At 41.0% G+C, this 17,163-nt stretch overlaps 1 protein-coding gene across 1 annotated transcript in view; it reads left to right on the top strand.

The window, feature by feature from the left end:
* Positions 1-17,163, top strand: part of LOC117521489 (glypican-5-like) — a 361,302-nt gene that overhangs the window by 32,488 nt on the left and 311,651 nt on the right. The window contains 1 exon segment of the mRNA XM_034182796.1: positions 1,861-2,022. Coding sequence (XP_034038687.1) covers positions 1,861-2,022 — 162 coding nt within the window.

The following is a 17,163-nucleotide window of genomic DNA, read 5'->3' as shown; positions in this document are numbered from 1 at the left end:
AAGTAATGTGCTAATTTTTAAGGTTTTGTGAGCACATGCTGTGCCAGGCAGCAATGCATTATGGGTAGCATAAGGTAATCTCAGACGTTCACGACAGGACAAATGCATTTCAGACACTCTGTTCAGGGTCCACAGATAACAGCATTAAACTCTAGTGCCTAAAACTCTCGTGAATATATTCTCTGGGTTATAGACGTTAGTGTATTTGCGTTTGTTAAATTCCACGCATCTTAAATGTAGGCAGACACGGATTATCTGGAATTTTGTTTGACATTTTTCAAGGCCGCTACTGCCATCTACTGGCCAGGAGTGTTCATGGCAGTATTAAACGTCTGGGTACATGGCTGCTCTCAAAGTGTTGGTATTGTCCATTGTCCAGGCGCATTTTGTGTGCATATATGTTAACTTTGTATTCTAAAACTACGGTTAGAAGTAATTCCAACTCCTTATCGGTCCACACGAACGAGGTTGGCGCCATGTTTTTAGTTTTTGTGGAAGTGACGACAAGAAAATAAGGCTCCTGATTCGATAGAATTTTAATCAGTACCGCCACGCAAAGGTTTGGCAGACTTATTACAACACATTTATACGGTTCGATGTGGATGGATTTTTTTTTTAAACGACGTAGTGTGGATGAAGTTTTTTCCCCAAACTGAAAGGGTAAGATATTCGGTTTTACAAATACCCGACAACGTGTGTACATGGCCTTATGTTTGTGAAAGGCACTATATAAATAAATTTACTTACTTACTTACTAATATTGAGTGCACGTTTTACAACATCATAAAAATTTTACAACATCATACAAATGACAGAATTGACATTAATGGAGTTATTCTATCAGTATTTTCAAAAAACCATAAGTTAGTATGACTTTATTTTTCAAGACCTCCGCCTGACCGGAGTGTCGAAATTGATAGGGAGCTTGCTTTATGGCTGCTCTTGGTTTGGCTCTGTGGTGGGAGTGCTGTTGTAAACAAGAGCTTCCAGCAGGGGCAGAAAGTTGAAAGAAGAATGATTATGATTAATAAAGAGTTGATTTTGTGGGTGCTCTCAGGATTTGTCTGTGCTGCTTCCTGCAGGGGGCAGCATGGTCAAACATTCTTGCTTATTCTTTAGGTCTTTTACCTCTTTTGATGCTTTCAAAAGCGATCATGTTAAAAATCAATTTCAGCTCTTTAGTAACTGCAGATGTCCCATAGACAACACCGGAATTTATCGGTTATCGATTATCTGTAACTTCCAATACATTTTTGGGTGGTTTATCGGTTTATCTTTATCAAAGATAACTTTTCAGTTATCTTATTATCTGTTATCGAAGTTAATTTTTTGGTTATCTGTTCCCACCACTGCTTATGCATATGTGATTTTTTTTTTTTTTTTTTTTTAGTAAATTTGCAACACCACCACCAAAAAAATCCTCTTGTCATTATGGGGTGTTGTGAGTAGAATTTTGAGGGGAAAATGAATTTACTCCATTTTTGAATAAGGCTGTAACATAACATGTGGAAAAAGGGAAGTGCTGTGAATACTTTCCAGATACACCATTCCTTTGCATTTGTATCACTGCGCAGTGTTATGTACATACCCACATCTGTTTCAGTAAAAAAATAATTTAAAAAACTGTTTCAGTGGCCCTGCGACAGACTAGCGTCCTGTCCTGGGTGTACCCTGCCTTGCGCTCTATGACTGCTGGGATAGGCTCCAGCCCCCCGCGACCCTTAATTGGACTAAGCGGTAGAAGATGAATGAATGAATGAATGTTTCAGTTTCACTCATAATATATTACATGTTATCTCAAAGCAACCAGATGACTAACAACATAAATCTTTTTTTTTTTTGTCTGCATGGCTTCTCCAGATGTGGATCTGTTGATTTGTAAGCACCAGGGGCCATCCTGCTGCACCCGGAAGATGGAGGAGAGCTACCAGCTTGCTGTGAAACGAGAAACTCTTTACAACATTCAGTCATACAGCTATGAGCTTGAGCATGTCATCTCAGGACACTCTGATGCCTTCCAGGGTAAGAGCTGAGACAAACAGGAAAGATGAGACAGGGTAGAGATGGGTTCATCTGAGAAATGAACATGGACTCAAATCATGTTGAATTATATGTTATTTCTCTGACTGGTACTTACCTACTAATACATGGGACTAGGGATGTCCCAATCAGGTTATATTTTACCCTGATCCCCACCTGAGACATTTGATATTTAGTATTTACCAGTACAGAGTCACATTCTGATGCTTCAGTTTTCCTTGATGACATATGCAGAGGGCGCACTGGAAGCACATGCAATACTTATACAGCTCTGCATATGCAATAAGAAAAACAGCAATCCAAGCTGCTCCTTAATGTTTCATTGATTTAATTACAAAATAAAGGAAACAATCAGAAATGTTTTATTTGTCTCTTCTCAATTCCACTTAGTGCAGCATTGTACCAGTGAGACTAGAACACTCAGAGAAATGCTGATTAAACAACATAATATAAAAGTCACGCCGCAGTGTTTTAGCTAATACAAACACATTAATCCTTCTCATAATAATATTATTATTAACAATAATAATTTACCCAAAAGGGAGCATGGGGGGGAGCATCTACTGACCCTTGCCCTTCTGGCCCTGGGTCTCTGAGGGTCAGTTAGCATGAGGAAAACATAGAATGATTAGGGAAACCTGTGTATTTATTTGGAAGGTGCACAGTGGCTTAGTGGTTAGCACTGGTGCCTCACAGCAAAAAGGTTGTTGGATTGCTTCCCGCCCTTTCTGTGTGGAGTTTTCATGTTCTCACCGTGTCTGTGTGGGTTTCCTCCGGGTACTCCGGTTTCTTATTTTGGGGTCTGCCCTTTCTCTGTCTTTGACCAAGCAGTGTCTCTACATCTGGAGTTGGTCCCTGGGTGCCGACACTGTGGCTGCTCACTGCTCCTAGTGGTTGGATTGTGTCTAAGTGTTAATTAGGATGGGTTAACTGCAGAGGGACAAATTTTGTTGTATATACACTCAACAAAATATAACGCAACACTTTTGGTTTGCTCCCATTTTGTATGAGATGAACTCAAAGATCTAAACGTTTTCCACATACACAATATCACCATTTCCCTCAAATATTGTTGACAAACCAGTCTAAATCTGTGATAGTGAGCACTTCTCCTTTGCTGAGATAATCCATCCCACCTCACAGGTGTGCATATCAAATGCTGATTAGACACCATGATTAGTGCACAGGTGTGCCTTAGACTGCCCACAATAAAAGGCCACTCTGAAAGGTGCAGTTTTGTTTTATTGATGGGGGGATACCAGTCAGTATCTGGTGTGACCACCATTTGCCTCATGCAGTGCAACACATCTCCTTCGCATAGAGTTGATCAGGTTGTCAATTGTGGCCTGTGGAATGTTGGTCCACTCCTCTTCAATGGCTGTGCGAAGTTGCTGTATATTGGCAGGAACTGGTACACGCTGTCGTATACGCCGGTCCAGAGCATCCCAAACATGCTGAATGGGTGACATGTCCGGTGAGTATGCCGGCCATGCAAGAACTGGGACATTTTCAGCTTCCAAGAATTGTGTACAGATCCTTGCAACATGGGGCCGTGCATTATCCTGCTGCAACATGAGGTGATGTTCTTGGATGTATGGCACAACAATGGGCCTCAGGATCTCGTCACGGTATCTCTGTGCATTCAATTCAGTTTGTTTCAGCAGCTGTCCGAGTGGCTGGTCTCAGACGATCTTGGAGGTGAACAAGCTGGATGTGAAGGTCCTGGGCTGGTGTGGTTACACGTGGTCTGCGGATGTGAGGCTGGTTGGATTTACTGCCAAATTCTCTGAAACGCCTTTGGAGACGGCTTATGGTAGAGAAATGAACATTCAATACACGAGCAACAGCTCTGGTTGACATTCCTGCTGTCAGCATGCCAATTGCACGCTCCCTCAAATCTTGCGACATCTGCGGCATTGTGCTGTGTGATAAAACTGCACCTTTCAGAGTGGTGATATTGTGTATGTGGAAAATGTTTTAGATCTTTGAGTTCATCTCATACAAAATGGGAGCAAAACCAAAAGTGCTGCATTTATATTTTTGTTGAGTGTATGTATAATGACAATAAAGGCTTTTTGTGTAGGCTCTCAGTTGTCCAGGTGGTTTCCATAGTAGAGAAGCTTGAATCTTCGACTGGACTGGGTTGCTTCACGCGAGGACGTTTTGCTTCAAATCACAGAAGCTTCCTCAGCTAAAATTCTTGCTCTGGTGGTCTGACTTCTGTCTTGACTCCTGTAGCGAAGAATAATCAAGAAGTCACAAAAGCTGGGGTTTTAAACCTAACCAGACCCCTCCTACTGAGAGGCACACTGCTATAGGTTAGTGACTAAACAATAGCTCTAATTAGCACCTATTGTGCTCTACTAGCACCCTCCTAATGACAGGGCAGCTGTCCCTCCTAATGATCCCTCCTAATTACCCTCTAGTGGGTAACTCAGACCACCATGTGGAGAACACACAAGATTTTGTGAACAAGATCAAGGACCTGCAGCTGGAGGCAGACGAAACAATCGTGTAATTTGATGTGACTTCGTTGTTCACCTGCATCCCCACCACTGAGGCCGTCTCAGCTGTGAGGCAGAGACTGCTGGAGGATGTGTCTCTACTTGAAAGGACCAAACGCACACCAGACCACATCTGCCAACTCGTGGAGATCTGTCTTAACACCACGTATTTCCTGTTTAGGGGGAATTACTACAGGCAGATTCATGGTTGTGCGATGGGGTCTCCGGTATCCCACATTGTGGCCAATCTGTACATGGAGCGAGTGGAGAAGACAGCCTTGACGTCTTTCACGGGTATCTCTCCCAGTCACTGGTTCAGATATGTTGATGACACATGGGTTAAAATCAAGCAACAGGAAGTTGAGGACTTTACAGAACACATCAACTCGGTGGACGCCAATATCAAGTTCACACATGAGGATGCCAGAAACAACCATTTAGCCTTCTTGGACTGTGATGTTACGATTGGAGAGAACAGGCAGCTCCAGACAGGGGTTTACAGAAAACCAACTCACACTGACCAATATCTGCTCTTTGGCTCAAACCACCCCCTTGAACACAAGCTTGGGGTGATCAGGATGCTTCAACACAGAGCCCTACAGGTGCCCACAACTGCAGAGGGCAGGGTTAAAGAACAACAATGTGTCCAGAAAGCCCTCACAGTATGTGGGTACCCACGATGGTCCCTGGACAAATTGCAGAAGTCCCAGAGAACAAAGAGACCAGATAGACAGGAGATAGAGACAAGAAGAAGAGGAGTGTCTCTCCCTTATTTAGCAGGAGTAGGGGAAAAACTACAGAGGATCTTCAGACAGCACAAAATCCCAGTTTACTTTAAACCGGTTAACACCTTGAGACAGAAATTACTTCACCCTAAGGACAGGATCCCTAGTTACAAACAGAGCAATGTATTGTATTCTATCAGATGTCAGGAAAACTGTAACGAACACTACATAGGTGAGACGAAGCAACCTTTACACAAAAGGCTATACCAGCACCGCAGAGAGGGCACCAGTGGACCCGAGTCTGCAGTTCATCTCCACCTTAAAGACACTAACCACATGTTTGAGGACAAGGAAGTTAAAATATTAGCCAGACAGAAGAAATGGATTGAGAGAGGGGTCAAGGAGGCATTCTTTGTGAAACATTTGAAACCCAGCCTTAACCGGGGAGGGGATCTGAGACACACTTTATCCCCTGTTTACAATGGGGTACTCTGGTCAAAGCAGTTTCAGTCTTTTGTTCATGGTAATGAGTCATTCACGTCATTAGCAGAGTCGTCAAGGGAGCCATCATGAGAGGGTCCGTCCCATCATTAGGAGGGACAGCTGCCCTGTCATTAGGAGGGTGCTAACTAGAGCACGATAGGTGCTAATTAGAGCTACTGGTTTAGTCACTAGCCTATAGCAGTCTGCCTCTCGGTAGGAGGGGTCTGGTTAGGTTTAAAACTTCAGCTTTTGTGACTTCTTGATTATTCTTCTCTACAAGAGTCAAGACAGAAGTCAGACCACCAGAGCAAGAATTTTAGCTGAGGAAGCTTCTGTGATTTGAAGCGAAACGTCCTTGCATCAAGCAACCCAGTCCAGTCGAAGATTCAAGCTTCTCTACTAGACAATAAAGGCTCTATTCTATTGACAAGCAAGAAGTATATCAAAGGTGACATCTATTAGAAATTAACTTGGTGCATTTTTGAAGTGAAGCAGAGTGTAAATATGCCTTTAAAATGTGTACTACAGTGCTGCTGGTGAACTAGAATGATGCACTGATAGAGCAATGCTATTATCTTCATTGGTGCTTTTAATGGGGAGAGAGACTGAAGGAAGATTGATCTTTGTGAAAATTATGTTTAATAGATCAGGTGCCAATCAATCCATAAAGTACCTTGATTGCACCTGATACAGATCACTACCATTGGATTGGAATATCGCCACATGGGACTATTTCTTCAAAATAGAGCCCTTATACATTTGAATACTGATCTGTAAATCTGAAGGCAGGTTTAAAGAAACAATGTTTTACTTGTTTTCTTGATACTTTTTATGTATCTGTTCAGTATCTGCATTTTGTCACAAGAAAACGACTTTCCTCAGTTCACTGGGGTCATGGTAGCAACTCAGCACAAGGGCATAACTACATTTTCCTCTTTTATTTCTTCTTTGGGTTTGGCAGTCACAGAACGGTGGAGAATGATCAGCAAGGGTAGATGGAGAAAAGTCAGCGCAGAGGCTTTTTTCCACATTCTTTCATGTTTGGGGGAAGATAGCTTTCATTCCTGCTCTCAGAAAGGCAACAAGAGATATTCTCTGTTGCACAATGGTTTGGCATTCTGGTTGGTTTAAAGACTGTAAAACAAATTATGTTTGTTTCCTTTGGGATTTTTGTATGAATTTATGAATTTATTTTTTTTATTTTTGTGAGGCTTCTTTGGTGGCCTGATTACTTCAGTTAACTGAATTTTACATAAACACTGTTCTGCCTCAGGGACACGGCCTGTTTCAGCCATGTCTTGTCTGCCAAAGTACTTTGTACAAAACCCAAGTGACTCAAGGATAGCATCAGCTGCCCAATCCCCCCCCCCCCCCCCCCCCACTCTTCCCCTTTTAATTGCTGTATTTGAATTTAATAAAATAAATAAATAAATAAATACTTCTTAAACTGATTATATTCCTTCATGTCATGTAAGAGGCAGCTTTTATTAAAGGCAAAGCTCTGTTTTGTATTATTACCTCCGCCAGCGAAGTTGGAGGAGGTTATGTGTTGCCCGTTTGTTTGTCTGTTTGTGAACAGCCTGGAGCCCACAATTTTTCATATATTCTTATGAGGGTTTTACTGAAGATTCATATCATCAAAATCAAGAATTGATTCAATCTTCAAGGTCATAAGTTAAACGTCAAAATCAGGAAAAATCCCTATCTGTAACACTGAATAAATTTTCAGAAATTCATACCTCTTTGAAAAAAGATGTCATTTCTTTCATATTTGATAGTCTTATGTAGTATGGTATCCTTTATGGACTGACAAAGTTTGGTCCAGATCTGATCCAGATTACAGATTTTGTGGCCATTTAAAAGTAACATTGAAAATCCCAATTAATGTATATTTTACATTAGATCTTAATTAAACATGCCCTAATCATTTTTATATTTGATAATGAGGTGCAGACTGGTATGCTATCGCCTGACAAAGTTTGATCTGTATCTGATCCGGATTGTGGCTTTTGTGGACATTTGAATTAAATATTGAAAAGCCCATTTGGTGTACATTTTGCATTATATATCAATCAAAAGTGCCTCAGTCACTCTCATTTTTTCTGTTATCAATCAATCAATCAATCAATTTTATTTATATAGCGCCAAATCACAACAAACAGTTGCCCCAAGGCGCTTTATATTGTAAGGCAAGGCCATAAAATAATTACATAAAAACCCCAACGGTCAAAACGACCCCCTGTGAGCAAGCACTTGGCGACAGTGGGAAGGAAAAACTCCCTTTTAACAGGAAGAAACCTCCAGCAGAACCAGGCTCAGGGAGGGGCAGTCTTCTGCTGGGACTGGTTGGGGCTGAGGGAGAGAACCAGGAAAAAGACATGCTGTGGAGGGGAGCAGAGATCAATCACTAATGATTAAATGCAGAGTGGTGCATACAGAGCAAAAAGAGAAAGAAACACTCAGTGCATCATGGGAACCCCCCAGCAGTCTAAGTCTATAGCAGCATAACTAAGGGATGGCTCAGGGTCACCTGATCCAGCCCTAACTATTAGCTTTAGCAAAAAGGAAAGTTTTAAGCCTAATCTTAAAAGTAGAGAGGGTGTCTGTCTCCCTGATCTGAATTGGGAGCTGGTTCCACAGGAGAGGAGCCTGAAAGCTGAAGGCTCTGCCTCCCATTCTACTCTTACAAACCCTAGGAACTACAACTAAGCCTGCAGTCTGAGAGCGAAGCGCTCTATTGGGGTGATATGGTACTGTGAGGTCCCTAAGATAAGATGGGACCTGATTATTCAAAACCTTATAAGTAAGAAGAAGAATTTTAAATTCTATTCTAGAATTAACAGGAAGCCAATGAAGAGAGGCCAATATGGGTGAGATATGCTCTCTCCTTCTAGTCCCCGTTAGTACTCTAGCTGCAGCATTTTGAATTAACTGAAGGCTTTTCAGGGAACTTTTAGGACAACCTGATAATAATGAATTACAATAGTCCAGCCTAGAGGAAATAAATGCATGAATTAGTTTTTCAGCATCACTCTGAGACAAGACCTTTCTAATTTTAGAGATATTGCGTAAATGCAAAAAAGCAGTCCTACATATTTGTTTAATATGCGCATTGAATGACATATCCTGATCAAAAATGACTCCAAGATTTCTCACAGTATTACTAGAGGTCAGGGTAATGCCATCCAGAGTAAGGATCTGGTTAGACACCATGTTTCTAAGATTTGTGGGGCCAAGTACAATAACTTCAGTTTTATCTGAGTTTAAAAGCAGGAAATTAGAGGTCATCCATGTCTTTATGTCTGTAAGACAATCCTGCAGTTTAGCTAATTGGTGTGTGTCCTCTGGCTTCATGGATAGATAAAGCTGGGTATCATCTGCGTAACAATGAAAATTTAAGTAATGCCGTCTAATAATACTGCCTAAGGGAAGCATGTATAGAGTAAATAAAATTGGTCCTAGCACAGAACCTTGTGGAACTCCATAATTAACCTTAGTCTGTGAAGAAGATTCCCCATTTACATGAACAAATTGTAATCTATTAGATAAATATGAATCAAACCACTGCAGCGCAGTGCCTTTAATACCTATGGCATGCTCTAATCTCTGTAATAAAATTTTATGGTCAACAGTATCAAAAGCAGCACTGAGGTCTAACAGAACAAGCACAGAGATGAGTCCACTGTCTGAGGCCATAAGAAGATCATTTGTAACCTTCACTAATGCTGTTTCTGTACTATGATGAATTCTAAAACCTGACTGAAACTCTTCAAATAGACCATTCCTCTGCAGATGATCAGTTAGCTGTTTTACAACTACCCTTTCAAGAATTTTTGAGAGAAAAGGAAGGTTGGAGATTGGCCTATAATTAGCGAAGATAGCTGGGTCAAGTGATGGCTTTTTAAGTAATGGTTTAATTACTGCCACCTTAAAAGCCTGTGGTACATAGCCAACTAATAAAGATAGATTGATCATATTTAAGGATGGTTGGCTCTCAACCACCAAAATCTGTTATGGATTTACCAACCACCAAAATTGGATGGAGGTTCCAATTTTATGCCTGTTTGTCTATCTTCCAGTTATTAATCAGAAACCAAGTGCCAAAAAGCAATTACAATTTGTGCATAACAAAGATAACCAATGTTCTGTCAAAAAAATTCTGAAAAAGAATTCAGAAAGCAAAAAAGTAAAAAAAAAAAAAAAAAAACTTGACACCACCACACAAAATAACTGATTCAGTTGCATGAATTAAATACATACTCCTGACATTTGATCACATCTAATTTAGTTCATGAAAAGTCGCTTCTAATAGAACTTTGACCTTGAACACTTTTTCCAAGGTAAAATTTTGTGGAATTGGAAACTAGTGTTAGCAGAGGTTTGTGCTCTATGAGCACTGTGATCTAGTTATATTTGTGAAAAATTTGAATACGATTCTGACAGGTTACTGTACAAAAGATGTGCAGTTAAATGTTATGCATCCTAAACCACATTTTATCCACATTGGCAAAGCAGGTGTTAATTTAATATACTATATATAAAGCACCTTACGTCTGTGGCTCTTTGACTCTCTTGACATTATGGGTTTCAGTAAGCATAAGCCACCACCTTTCTCGACTGAAAATCTGCAGCACATGTTTCTTAGATAATTTGTTCGATCAAGTAACCACACAAGTCATATTATTACAGACGTGTAAGAAAATGTTCACAAATGAGCCATTTGTTAAAGTAAGCTGTTGGTGTTGCATGGATCGCAATCCTTCTTTGTAGGTGCATACTGCTCCCTATTATATCAGAGTATGTGGTAAGTCAATACAATACAGAACGTGAAACAACAAATGAGTTTATTTGTAGCCTAAAACAACTACATTGATGTACTTAATTATTATTTTTATGAAGAAAAAAACAGTTACAACTTGCAAACTACACTCAACAAAAATATAAACGCAACACTTTTGGTTTTGCTCCCATTTTGTATGAGATGAACTCAAAGATCTAAAACTTTTTCCACATACACAATATCACCATTTCCCTCAAATATTGTTGACAAACCAGTCTAAATCTGTGATAGTGAGCACTTCTCCTTTGCTGAGATAATCCATCCCACCTCACAGGTGTGCCATATCAAGATGCTGATTAGACACCATGATTAGTGCACAGGTGTGCCTTAAACTGCCCACAATAAAAGGCCACTCTGAAAGGTGCAGTTTTGTTTTATTGGGGGGATACCAGTCAGTATCTGGTGTGACCACCATTTGCCTCATGCAGTGCAACACATCTCCTTCGCATAGAGTTGATCAGGTTGTCAATTGTGGCCTGTGGAATGTTGGTCCACTCCTCTTCAATGGCTGTGCGAAGTTGCTGGATATTGGCAGGAACTGGTACACGCTGTCGTATACACCGGTCCAGAGCATCCCAAACACGCTTAATGGGTGACATGTCCGGTGAGTATGCCGGCCATGCAAGAACTGGGACATTTTCAGCTTCCAAGAATTGTGTACAGATCCTTGCAACATGGGGCCGTGCATTATCCTGCTGCAACATGAGGTGATGTTCTTGGATGGCACAACAATGGGCCTCAGGATCTCGTCACGGTATCTCTGTGCATTCAAAATGCCATCAATAAAATGCACCTGTGTTCTTCATCCATAACAGACGCCTGCCCATACCATAACCCCACCGCCACCATGGGCCACTCGATCCACAGCATTGACATCAGAAAACTGCTCACCCACACGACGCCACACACGCTGTCTGCCATCTGCCCTGAACAGTGTGAACCTGGATTCATCCGTGAAGAGAACACCTCTCCAACATGCCAAATGCCAGTGAATGTGAGCATTTGCCCACTCAAGTTGGTTACGACGACGAACTGGAGTCAGGTCGAGACCCTGATGAGGCCGACGAGCATGCAGATGAGCTTCCCTGAGACGGTTTCTGACAGTTTGTGCAGAAATTCTTTGGTTATGCAAACTGATTGTTTCAGCAACTGCCCGAGTGGCTGGTCTCAGACGATCTTGGAGGTGAACATGCTGGATGCGGAGGTCCTGGGCTGGTGTGGTTACACGTGGGCTGCGGTTGTGAGGCTGGTTGGATGTACTGCCAAATCCTCTGAAACGCCTTTGGAGACAGCTTATGGTAGAGAAATGAACATTCAATACACGAGCAACAGCTCTGGTTGACATTCCTACTGTCAGCATGCCAATTGCACGCTCCCTCAAATCTTGCGACATCTGTGGCATTGTGCTGTGTGATAAAACTGCACCTTTCAGAGTGGCCTTTTATTGTGGGCAGTCTAAGGCACACCTGTGCACTAATCATGGTGTCTAATCAGCATCTTGATATGGCACACCTGTGAGGTGGGATGGATTATCTCAGCAAAGGAGAAGTGCTCACTATCACAGATTTAGACTGGTTTGTCAACAATATTTGAGGGAAATGGTGATATTGTGTATGTGGAAAAAGTTTTAGTTCTTTGAGTTCATCTCATACAAAATGGGAGCAAAACCAAAAGTGTTGCGTATATATTTTTGTTGAGTGTACTTCACCCAGGTGAAGACGGATATTTCTGCTTGTTGGCTATTATTTAACATGAAGAGAAGCAATCACATCTGAGTAGTCACTCTGGTATTTGTGCTTTTATCATTTTGAATGTGTGTCCCTTCTTACCTCATGTCTGAGCCTGCATGGAGAATGACGATTAGGTGCCAGAGATGTCCAAAAAGGTCAAAATGGAAAATCATGTCATAACAAATAAAAGCTGAAGTATGGTTACAGTGCAACTATGAAGTCACTGGCTGTCAATTTGGAAAGCTTTCTGAGGGCAGTGTGTGCTGTCTGAATGCTTGAAGTGGAATTTGAAGCAGCAAATAGCTCATATACCACATGAAGTAATGAGAATATGATTTTTGGCCGATGCCCTTCATAAATTTGTCACACCCTGGGTAATGGTTAGTCTTACAGCAATAGACATTATGAAGTGTGGGTGCTGTCAATCAAGGATGTACCATCTGCTTTGTGTGCTCGAATCTTGGTGTGTGTAAATCCCCTTGTGTTTCCTGCGTAGTTGTCCCTTGTGATGCCAGCTAGACCTACTTAATGGACAAACAAAGCCAGCTCACCTCACCACTACGCCCCAGGCCACACCTATAAAGTTTCCACGCCGATTCCAGCATATTACTGGAGTTCGGGTTTCCTCAAGGATCAAGGGTGAAGACAGTGCAGGGTTTCTGGGGAAGTGATGGTGTAGTGGTTAAGCAGCAGGCTTGAGATCAGAGGATCCTTTGTTCAAAACCCCATCTGGCCAGTAAATCACTAAGGAAGGGCCCTTGGGCCAGGTCCTAAATCCTCCAGTTGCTTCCAGTGTGCAGTGAGCATCTTGCATGGCAGCAGTGTGACATTGGCATGAATGTGAGGCATCATTGTAAATCGCTTTGAGCTTATAATATAAATGCAGTCCATTTACTTTTATTGATGTCTCAACTTAAAGTCCTGATCCAGCCCTGCCTCACTTTTTTTTTTTGTGATACCATGCAAAAGGTGACCGCATCACAAAATGTAATACATTTTGTGATGCTGTCACCCATTAGTCACTAATTTTAACCCCTAATCGCAATCATCCCCACCACCCCCCAAACCCTGTCGTCCCAAATTTCATGACACTGTCACAAAAATCTACTCCATGTCTTGATGGTATTACAAACTAATAGATTAAATCACTTTTCATGATGCCATCATGAACTTGGCATGAGATCGGGTTGCCTGATCATCTGTGAAATCACCTGTTAAGGTAATCAGTAGTCAGGAACACCTGCAGCATCTTGGCCCTTCATGCTCACCCCTGAGTTGTACGGACCATAGGCAGTCCACTGTACTGCTGGAAGTTGTAGAAAATCATTTTGGCTGGCGACATATTGCAACTTTGGCAAACAATGCTGCGATCTTTGCAGAATCAACCGATACTCAGCACTTGAGAAACCAAATGGGAAGTTGGACTGTCTCAGTTTGTGATTGTCCTCAATCAAGACTAACATGAAGGCTTTCAATGACTTCCTGGACTCAGCCATCAGAAGTGTATCTGTATGTGGTGGGAAAGTCAAACTCATAAAGAGAGTCATTAATCTCAGCAATGACATTCATGCCTCTGGGTCATCAGCCTTTGAGAATGAGAGATGCCTGGGAAGTACTTATGTTGTTATGAATGTTTAAATATTAGGTGCCCTGGTGCTTTGTGTCTTACTGTAGGGTAGTAACAGACTTGGATTCTTACCGTGAGTCTGTGACCAAAGCAGACAACTGGATGTCTTTAGTGGTAGGTCTCTTCGGAGGATCTTTGGGTACATTTGGAATGGCATTGTATTAAATGAAGTTTTACTTAGGTAGACTTAGATAAGGTGTAGAGCTTGCATTGTGAGGTAATGTCACCGTTGACAATTTGGCAATGTGGACCCTATCTTTGGGCATGAACCATCACACAGGTATGTCAGTGTTGAAGACTAAAAACGTCTGGAGAAGGCCAAGAGGTTACTCACATATCACCTGGGTGGGACAGATGTATAGCTACTTTGAAGGGTGGCAGGGAGGGGAATGGACCATTGTCTACCTGGGTGGTTTCCATACAGGAACAACGTTGGTTCCCTAGTGTTTCCATTATGTAGTGACATGCACCACCAAAGCATGCTAATCAAATTTTTCAAGTGATGCACAACCTAAGTGACACACTGAAAACTTTAAGACAATGCAACCACAGATTCCTGGGATGTGGCAAATTTTCAGTCCAATCTCGCGGCATGTCGTGATTCAGGAGCACAAAATATACATTAATGTTCGTGATATTGTCACAAAAAGTGCAAAATTTTTGTATTCTAATACAACCCTAATTCCAGTGAAGTTGGGACGTTGTGTAAAATGTAAATAAAACAGAATACAATGATTTGCAAATACTCTTCAACCTATAGTCAATTGAATACACCACAAAAACAAGATATTTAATGTTCAAACTGATAAACCTTGTTGTTTTTGTGCAAATATTTGCTCATTTTGAAATGGATGTCTGCAACACATTTCAAAAAAAGTTGGGACAGGGCAACAACAGACTGGCAAAGTTGATGAATGTTCAAAGAAACCTAATTGGAAACAGGTGAGTGTCATGATTGGGTATTAAAGGAGAATGGTATGGGGGTGTGTTAGTGCCCATGGCATGGGCAACTTACACTTCTGTGATGCACCATCAATGCTGAAAGGAACATCCACGTTTTGGAGCAACACGTGCTGCCATCCAAGCAACATCTTTTTCAGGGACGTCCCTGCTTATTTCAGCAAGACAATGCCAAGCCACATTCTGCACATGTTACAACAGCGTGGCTTTGTAGTAAAAGAGTGCAGGTACTAGAATGGCTTGCATGCAGTCCAGACCTGTTGCCCATTATGAAGCGCAAAATACAACAACGGAGACCCCGGACTGTTGAACAACTGAAGTCGTACATCAAGCAAGAATGGGAAAGAATTCCACCTACAAAGCTTCAACAATGAGTGTCCTCAGTTCCCAAATGCTTATTGAGTGTTGTTAGAAGGAAAGGTGATGTAACACAGTGGTAAACATACCACTGTCCCAGCTTTTTTGAAACATGTTGCAGGTATCCATTTCAAAATGAGCAAATATTTGCACAAAAACAATAAAGTTTATCAGTTTGAACATTAAATATCTTGTCTTTGTGGTGTATTCAATTGAATATAGGTTGAAGAGGATTTGAAAATCATTGTATTCTGTTTTATTTACATTTTACACAACGTTCCAACTTCACTGGAATTTGGGGTGTACATTCCATGACGGCTGCTTGAAATTAAGTGATGTGGGGAGTCTGGGGGAGTTATGGTTAGAGTTAGAAGCATGCATAAACAGACTCACAGGTGGATTGTAGTGCATTAAAAATCGAACAACCCAACAAACAGTTCTTTAGAGGAAGCCATCAAACACAGGCTAACTTTTCGTTTTGTCCTTGTGTTTGTAACTTATGTCCCAGAGACTTGTTTACTATGCATCAACTATCGCAGATAAAGCTTTATTGTCATTTAGGCCATGTACAACAATGTACATAGCAAGACAAAATACCAATCAGCATCTGATGTCCAAGCCTTCGTTCTTGCCCCATGTGTAGACATTAAAAACGACCCTAAGACTAACCCTGTGAACTTCCATATTCAACCAATTAATTGTATGAACTGTATTTTTTCTAGGGTTGGGACGACTAATGAAAATCATTCGTCGTCTAATCGGGTACCATTAGTCATCGACTATTCCACTAGTCTGTGACTAAATTTGACATTGAATGAATTAAAGCCAATTTTGAATCTTCATGATGAAACTCTGTCACATTTATTTTAACAAATATAAGCACAAAATCAGTAATACAAAAAACAGCATTTGACAATACCTGCATTCATTTACTAGGCATAGACTACCCATTTGAGCTGACGAACTCACCTGCCAAGGTTCACACACTGTCTTCTCTGAGTGAAGGGAGTGGAGGCAGCTCCAGCAGGTCTATTCTTTTAAGGGCTTAATGAACTTAATAAATGGCTTTTAACTTGTCTAATAAAAAATAGCTGACTAGTTGGATGTTAGCTTTTCATAGTTGACTATTACCATTCGTCGTCCCATCCCTAATTTTTTCACCCCCACTGTTTTATGAAACAGCTGTCCATCTGCTTGTCTTTTCATGCCATAAATCAAAAACACTCCTGTTGATCGCTGAACCCGAACTGAACGGACATGCCTATTTGAAGAATATGGTGTGTCAGTGTTTTTGTGTGAGCATGTGTGTGTGTGTTTTTATTGGCCTGCCTTGTTTTGACAGCTCTAAAGGCCCTACTGTGCGTTGTCATGTGTGGGAGTTGCCGTGTCATGAGGATGACCCCATGAACACGTATCACATTTATCATGGCTGAGGGGCTTCCATACCCATTTTTTGCAATCCTGTTCACTACAGCTGAAAAGATTAATTGATTATTTATTGATTATTAAATTAATTGCCAACTGTTTTGACAATCAAATTGTCACTTTTTTAAAATCTATACAAATTCTCTGATTTCAGGTTCTGAAACGTGAATATTTTCTGGTTTCATTTATGGTGTCTTTGGTTCTCTATGTCAGTGAACTGAATATCTTTGGCTTGTGAACAAAAAAAAGACATTTTAGGACATCAATATGGACTTTGAGAAGTACCGATTGATGTCTTAGCAATTTTATTACATTTTAATGACCAAACCATTTGACCAAAATTTGGATTTTATCTGTTTCTGAAGAGCTTTAAGCCCACAATTTTTCATATATTGTTATGAATTTTTTACTTTAGATTCATATCCTAGTAAACAAGAACTGATCAAATTTTAAAGGTCATAGATCAAAGGTA

The sequence above is a fragment of the Thalassophryne amazonica genome, chromosome 12 (genome assembly GCF_902500255.1).
Source record: "Thalassophryne amazonica chromosome 12, fThaAma1.1, whole genome shotgun sequence".
In the NCBI taxonomy this organism is placed as follows: domain Eukaryota; kingdom Metazoa; phylum Chordata; class Actinopteri; order Batrachoidiformes; family Batrachoididae; genus Thalassophryne; species Thalassophryne amazonica.
The sequence above is the reverse complement of the archived record's forward strand: the minus strand, read 5'-3'. Positions and strand labels throughout refer to the sequence as shown.